The 8550-nt window shown below is 39.8% G+C and overlaps 1 protein-coding gene across 1 annotated transcript; it reads right to left on the bottom strand.

The window, feature by feature from the left end:
- Positions 1-5404: 5404 nt before the first annotated feature.
- On the bottom strand, positions 5405-7298 carry LOC148894740 (C-X-C chemokine receptor type 4-like). Its single transcript, XM_089002400.1, has 2 exons — positions 7220-7298; positions 5405-6929 (listed from the first exon to the last, which is right to left on the bottom strand). Exons 1-2 carry the CDS (start codon positions 7223-7225, stop codon positions 5808-5810), a joined length of 1128 nt encoding a protein of 375 aa, XP_088858526.1. The 5' UTR covers positions 7226-7298; the 3' UTR covers positions 5405-5807.
- Between the last annotated feature and the right edge of the window lie 1252 nt (positions 7299-8550).

Below are 8550 nucleotides of genomic sequence, written 5' to 3'. Positions count from 1 at the left end.
CAGGAACAAATATTAGTGTCCTGTTGCTAATAGAAGTTTATCCAATGTCAGAGTGTGTCGGCGTTGTTGCAGAAATTGCAGATTTGTTTTCCTTGTATGAACCCATATATTATATTACGGGTCATTTTAACCCATTTCCGTTTTTGTATTGACAATAGCACTGGATAGCCTTGCTTTATCCTTTCTTCAAAACTGTTTTAAAACATCCAAATGGGAATATGTTGTCTCTCTTTTCAAGTATGTTTATAAAAAAAGAAGAAACCGTTGTTGCTAATGTTACCTATTATTTTACTGTTCTATGTGAATTTTTACATACAGGTAAAAATGACCCACAACAATCACAATAATCAATGTGATTTTTTTCTACATAATATGAGGATTAAAAAAAAAAAGCAAAAAAACCTTATCATATGCTTGCATAGTGACTCAAAATGTCTTCTGGCGGACAGTTCACCATACGTTTGAAAACCAGGCTTTCTCAATTGTCCTACTTGTTTATTTAAACAAGCAGTCGAAATTTGCAGTCAAAATAAACATAAAAAAAGAATGACATGTGTATTAAAACCAACTACATATATAGTTTTGGAGTACGTATTCAACCAATCCATTTGATCTGTATCAGAATTGGCAGTGGCAGATCTGACTTATGGACGAACAGTATTGTAATCAGAAGCCTAAAACTTTGTTCAGAACACCAATATTTACAAGGAGTTTTTGATTTGATTTTTTTATTGGGGAAGGTTGGAGTAGATCAACAGGATTTCAAAAAAGTAGGGAAAATGGTTTCAGACAGAAATATTTTCTGTTATGAAGGTGATCAAGGGATGCACACCGCTCAACTTTCTCTCTACAAGAACAGTATCTTTCAAGCAAAATCACAATACTACTCTGGACTCATACTCAAATACTGGAACTATTCGGGCACTCTTTTCTCTTTATCACAGAATTATTCAACCCCCTTTATCTCTCCCCCTCACTTTTATTCCTCTGACACCTGGAATACTGACCTTCTATTCTTTTCTGAAGAAGTCAACAAAATCCACCAGCATCCACCTCTTTACCCCTCCCCTCCCGCAAACTTCCTACCCCCTGTCATCTCTTATCTTCTTTTGAACTCCTCCATCCCTCTACAATCTCAAACCTCATAACTAAATCCAAGAATTATTCCTGTCAATTAGATCCCCTCCCAACAGTTCTGTTCAAATCCTGGTTGCCATCTCTCCTTTCATTCATTTCAGCCATTATTCACTCCTCTCTATCCTCAGGAATCGCCCCTGTCCCCCTCAAAATGGCGGCTGTCACACCAATTCTTAAAAAGCCTGGATCTGATCTCAATGACTTCAAGAACCTTCACCCCATTTCTCACCTTCCTTTATTTCCAAAATCCTAGAAAAAGTTGTGTACTCCCAGCTACACTCTCAGCTCTCCCAGAATGATCTCTATGAACCATTCCAATCTGGTTTCCGCCCCCACCACAGTACAGAATCAACTCTCTTAAAAGTCACAAACGATCTTCTTTCGGAGGCTGACACCGGTTTACTCTTCATCCTCGTCCTTCTTGACCTCCATGCAGCTTTTGACACCATTTTTCATCCCATCCTCCTTGACAGACTTTCCTCCACAGGGATCACCAACACGCCCCTGTGCTGGTTCCACTCTTATCTCTCTGGGCGCTCTCAGTTCATCCAAATTAACTCATTCACTTCAGAGTCCTCTCCTGTATCTTCTGGTGTGCCCCATGGCTGTGTCCTGGGACATCTCCTCTTTATCATATACCGTCTTCCCTTTGGCAACATTCTCCGTAAACTTGGGAAACAATTACATTGCTTTGCGGATGACACCTAGCCTCTCTTCCACCTTCTTCCCTTTCACTCTGCCTCTCTGAAATTAAATCCTGGTTTACCCATAACTTCCTCAAACTTAACAGTGAAAAAAACCTGAAATTCTCCTCATTGGTACTAAATCCTCCTTGAGCAAAGCTAACAGTTTCTCTCTCTCTATTGACAATTCGACCGTTTCTCCCTCCCATCAGGTCAAAAGCCTAGGTGTCATCCTTGACAGTGCACTATCTTTCCACTCCCATATAAATAACTTAACCCGATCTGCGTACTTCCACCTAGGCAATATAAATCGTCTTCGCCTGTCTGTCACCCCTCACATCACTGCTCTCCTCATTCATAGTCTTGTCGCCTCCTGGATAGACTCTTGCAATTCACTTGGTGTCCCTCAGAAACTTCTCCAGAAACTTCAACTCGTCCAGAATTCTTCAACCCGGATCATCACCAGAACCTCATTCTTTCACCACATCATCCCCGTCCTCAAAGAGCTCCACTGGCTCCCAGTCAAATATAGAATCAACTTTAAAATTATTCTTTATACATTTCAAGCTATCCGTAACCTTTCCCCCCCATACCTATCTGAACTTCAATTTTGTATTCCCTCTCGTTCCCTCAGATCCTCTTCCTCCCTCCACCTCTGTGTGCCCCCTCTGCCCATCTCAGCACGATGGGGGACAGAGCTTTCAGCTGCTCTGCCCCCAAACTCTGGAACTCCCTTGCTCCTAACATTCATAACATCGATTCTCTTCCCACCTTCAAATCCCATCTCAAAACCCACCTATTTAAACTTGCATTTTCTGTGTAGCCCTTTCTCTTCTTTCTATTTATAATTATATTTTATTTATTGTATTTTATTTTGTGATTGTATTTTATTTATTATAGTACTTATGCATGTCTGTGGCTGTAAAGTGTCCTTGAGAGCTTTGAAAGGCGCTTAGAATAAAATGTATTATTAATATTATAAGGTACAAGTTAAACTTCATGTTGTAATTCTAGTCGAGTTACTGCATCATAAATTGATGCAGTTCTATCATAATAGTGCTTTTTCTCTCACATAATTAGGTGACTTGAGGCTCTGCTATTATTATCGCTGAGAATGTTTTCGCTCAAGAATGATATTGAACGGATGAAATTATGAAATGACGCGAGATATAAATGACAGGTAGTAATCATGATAAGAGCAACTATAGGCTACAAAGTGAGTATGAAACTGTTCTATTGACTATCCTCTTTCGCCTTTATCGAGTGCACTGAGGGCGTTCAGGTATCAAGAGAGCCTTGCAAGCTTGGCCTTCAGTGTAAGTGATGGTCGTTTGAATACATTGTGTGCGGGGGAGGGGGGCGGGGGTATCAAAGCATTTCTCAGACTGTTAGCCACATGAGATATTGATGCAGGAAGCAGTCCTCCTGCTGCTCGCTCTTCCATACAAACAATGTGACTATTAGTGAAGCAGGTCACTGCCTCAAGGGAACTGTTAGTATTTCTGTTCCATTCATCTATGTTTGCAATATTCCTTTGAAAAACGGACCCTCAGTTAGAATCACAATGTACATATTTTATTTGATTGCATAGCTGAACAAGATTGTAGCTTAGACCATAGAATCATACAGCCGGTGGAAAGTACCTTTCATCCATTTCAACGACTTTGGCCTTAAACCCAGAGACTGAAGACCTTTAGCCGCAACCACACGTAGACAAATTTATGTGGCTACAACTGTTCAATTATGTATGAGAGAGGACCTCTCTGACCCATGAGTTTATTCTTAAATGTCCTGTGAAGACTTAAATTGTGTGCCCTTGAACAGGCATTTAGGGTCGTTTGCATACATACATTTTGATTTGTTGTATGAGCAAATATTCAACATGCAAGAGTTGTAACGGTAGTTACTCACACATTCCCTTTATATTTGGTATCGTAATCCAACACATAATGACAAATGCCATTGACAGGCTAACAAATTGATTGAAAGTTGTGATGTCATGACCCTTCAAACAATGTTACAGCGAATGTAACAATACACACAGGCAAATGTTCTTCATACTCTCAGAAAAACAATGAATGCTATTGTAGTTTTTATGCAGCCATAGCATTGGTGAAAATCATATTTGGTTTTTTTCATGACCGTAGTATATTGCTCTGCGGTTGGTAAATTGCACACTCCAAAAGGTGTAATTAATTCATCATGATGCAAACACTTTTACATTTTTAACTTCCATTTAATAATGCGATTAAAATGTTTTATGAAGTTAATATTCTCGTGAAATTGTTTCCTAATAAAAACACAACCACTTTATTGTTGGATGTTTTTGGGTCTATTGCAGTAAATAAAATGCATTTCCATAGATTTCAATGGGGAAGATGATTTACAGGAAAGCTTGTATCTCAAGGCACCATTGCAATTGAAGATCAGAACGCAAAATAAAGCAAATCCATAAAACAAACAAGTTATTAAGAAGAGATTGACTCTTAGCTTCCAAAGCACAACTCTTTATTTCCAGTTTGTCCTTCCTGAGGTCAGTCTACACCCCGCATCGAGCTGCCTCTGCGCACCAGTACATTCACTGTATAATAATGGGATTCTCCAGTCAAATGTTGATGCATTTTGGCACGGAAAGAAGCAGATGAAAAGGCTTTGGATGAACGCAGTGACGTGTTAACTTCAGATCTGTTCCTACACAGGTTGCAAGGCAGTCAAAGTCTTATGCAAATTCTGAGTCATTTGGGAACATTTCCAACTGAAGCAGCACCTCTGGGTTTTACCCTGTATCTGAGAGGCCACAAATATCCATTAAGCATTTGACTTGATGCAGACACTTCACACCTTTTGACATGTAAAGAAATGGAAATCTACCTCCATTGGTTGGTTGAAAGGAAGGCGGACATTGTGTTCCACAGCAGCCATTTGTCGGCTCCATTCTTCTAAATATCTATTGTTGTCAGCTTCCTTTAGTCTGTAACCTGTACATCTCTCACCAGTCATCAGTTTCAGTAAAAAATAAATAAAAGATAAACGGGGTCAACGTGAGCAACATAATTACTTCTAATATATAGGGCAAATACTGAATGAAGAATGGGGCTGTCTGTTTGCATTCTTTGACTTTATAACCCATTTTGTGAAGACAATAGTGGAGGGGTTAGCTAAACTGTTGAACATGGTTAAATGGTTCAACGCTTGTATACAAGCGCAGTGTCAGGTGGGGGGGGGGGGGGCAAAATGAATGGGGTACAAGACCCTTTTTTTCCTCCTTTTCTCAAAGTGCCATGTGGGCTTTAATTATGAAGACTTAACATTGGTAGGAGGACTGCTTAAGATAAAAGTGCACAGATGTTCTTGCAATTAAAGGGTCCGCACAGCCCTCCTTCTGCTTTCCAGTTAGATCAGGTGGGGACATTTGTGTTGGAGACCTCTTGTCTCCGCCCAGCCCCCCACACCCCTCCTCCCACACACACATGCCCGCATACACACACACACACACACACACACACACACACACAAACATCCCCCAACCCCTTGAGGCAAAAAGAGCTGCTTGAGTGAAAACACACACCACACAATCATTATAGGAAGAAATGAATTTGTTTATTTTTAGGTAAAAAACAACAACGTGCATTTAAAAAACAAGTTTTGAAAAGAAGCACGCAATGTGTCTCCGTGAGAAAATTTCAGTGTGAATGACAATAATAAATAAAAAGGCTTTAAGATAATCACACAACTTAAGTGCGAACACACAAAACTCTTCAAACTATTTACAGTTCCCAGAAGCAGCTAAATGTCTCACAATAGGAATATGCTCAACCTAATATGACAAACTCACAGTACTGTAAAGCAGTAAAGCACAACAACAATTTGCTTTAGGGAAGCAAACCTTACAAGAGAAACATGCTATTTTTTACAACTGTACAAATTGTAGTCTAATGTTGAGTTAAAGCTTAGATTCAAGTGTCACGTTTTTGAGGTTCAATCAAGTTAACTTGACAAAACACTTGAAGACTCTGACTCAGTCGACACTGATGAAATCTGCCCGCGCTTTTTTGTCATGAGAGTTGCTTTCTGACTTGATCTGCTATTCAGAGTCAATGCGTTCCTGGCGGACTTTTTGAATTTAACTCCAAGGAAAGCATACAAGATGGGGTTAAGGCAGCAGTGGAAATACGCTAAGGCTTCGGTGATGAGGATCCACTTCTCCACTGCTTGTTCCAGATCACAGGAAGGTGTGATCACGTCGAGCATCATGAGGGTGTCTAGAAAGATGCCCAGGCAATATGGAAGCCAGCAGGAGAAGAAGCACAGGATGAGGATAACTGTGGTCTTCAGGGCTTTCTTCTTCAGTGCTTGACCCTTGGCACCTTGGGACAGCTTGGCAATGATTATGCAATAGCAGATGAGAATGACAAGGCCGGGCAGCACGAACCCCACCAGGATGTGTTGGAAGCGGAAAACCGCCATCCACGTGAGGCTGTTCTCCTCTGGATAAATGCGTTGGCATACGATGTTGGAGTCGGCCATCTCCATGCTTTCGTTGGTCATTAAGAAGAAGTTCGACGAGCGTGTGTCATGCGTTCTGGCAAACACCAGATCGGGTACAGTGAGTATAGTGGCGGGTAGCCACACGCCCACATAGATAATTTTGCTTGCCAAAAGCTTCCTTGTGGCTTGGCTGTTAGTGGCCCTCACTACAGCCAGGTATCTGTCCAGGCTGATAAAGGCCAGGATGAGCACACTGCTGTACAGGTTGACAGTGTAGATCATGTGCACAAACACACAAAGGAAACTTCCAAAGTACCAGTTTTTGGCTGCATCCACAGCCCAGAAGGGCAGCGTGAAGACAAACAGCAGGTCAGCTACAGAAAGGTGTAGCCTGTACTTATCTGTCATTGTTTTGACCTTTTTCTGGTAGCCCATCACAATGACTACTAATCCATTGCCAATAATGCCGAGAACAATTATAATCCCAAAAATGGCTGGCAGGAAGTTCTTTTTAAAGTCATCGCTGAGAGCTCGGCCGCATGGCTCCTGAAAGTCCAGGTCCTGCAGGTCCTCTGAGAAGTTGTCAGAAATGTTGATGGATAAGTAGAAGTCCATACCCACCTAAATGAGTAAAAGCATGGTGAGGACACAGTCGGATATTTGGCAATTTCCTGCGCCACGTGAAAGATACAAAAACGGTCCTATTCTGAAATTTTGTTTTGATAAACTTTACAATTTTCTCTTGGTTTATTAATGTCCTCAAACAGACAATAGCAGTGTAATTAGAAACAGCAAATACTCAACCAGAATCTTATTAAAATGTAGCAAATACAATTTGGCACAGATAAGCCATTCTTGCAGAGAAAAATTACTTTCTCCGCATGATTAAAACAAAACAGAAAAAAACTCACCTCCATGTAAAGAAACCAAGTTAATGAAATGTTAGGACAGCTTCGTGTGTGCGCATCTGAATAGCGTGTTATGAGTGGTTCCAACACGCGCCTCAATAAAAGCTGCGCATGGGAGTCCCTGCGCCCTCCCCCAAAATAGGCACCACCCACTGTTCCAAAAACGGCTGGAGTTTATAAAGATTCAACTCACTGAAACTTTGGTCTCTTAAACTTAAGCCCGCCTCATGTATTAAACACAAACATGAGTACTTTGGCTGCTTTCAATGCAACATGTCTCCCCCACGTTTTCAACGTATAAACACACACAGTACATCTATCATACACACGCACCCGGAGTTGCAAAATTACTCACAGTCTCAACGTATACTGAAGTTAAAAAACGTTTGGTAAAAGCAAAGTTTAGGCACAAAAATACGGACATAGAAATGTACTATGGTACAAAATGTTATGGAGTAACACGCATATTTGGACAATGTAGATAGACTATGTGTTGTCATATTTGTTATTTCGTTTTCCCCCTTTCTTTCCTTTCCTCTATCTTTCATAACTTTGCTGCTGTGTTACTTCCGAGTAGAGTGAATGCTAGCGTGAATGGTATCCGCTGCTCACCCGCACAAAATGTATTATTATTATTATTATTATTATTATTATTATTATTATTATTATTATTATTATTATTATTATTATTATTATTATTCTTATAACATGTCACATTAAAATGCAGAAAGTTTGACTAAAAAGTCATAAATTTAAATACTAATGCAAAGTATGGATAGGAGGTCATTTAGTTATTGTGGTTAGTTATTATTATTTAGTTATTATTATTTATCATTATTATTATTATTATTATTTAGTTATTATTATTTAGTTAATGTGGGCTGATACGACACTTTTATTATTCAGGTGGATATTATCTTTATTACAAATCCTTTAAAGTGAATCCTGATACTGTATTTGTAATGTAACAATATGTTTGTATACACATCCATGTTTGAAGTCAATTTGTGAAAATCCGTATGAGTTACTCACTTATGTAGTGATCGATGAAAAGGTTTCTTAAGCCGTCACCTGTACTTCTTTGAAGGTGTCGGATGTTTCGCTCCTCATCCGAAAAGCTTCGTCAATGAACTAAAGTGTATGTAGTCATGGTATAGTGATGGTATACAGTAGTGTGAAACCTTTCTTTGCCAATTAATTTCTTCTAATGTTCTGAACATGGCTGAAACATTGCTGAGCAATTGACCTGCGCACAGGCATGCACAACCCCTTCCTCACTATTTAAAATAACCTGTACAATTGCAACATGCAGTTATTAGCTCGATATACCCATA

This window comes from Hippocampus bargibanti, linkage group LG08, assembly GCF_051943395.1.
Source record: "Hippocampus bargibanti isolate YZ-2025 linkage group LG08, ASM5194339v1, whole genome shotgun sequence".
Lineage (NCBI taxonomy): Eukaryota > Metazoa > Chordata > Actinopteri > Syngnathiformes > Syngnathidae > Hippocampus > Hippocampus bargibanti.
The sequence above is the reverse complement of the archived record's forward strand: the minus strand, read 5'-3'. Positions and strand labels throughout refer to the sequence as shown.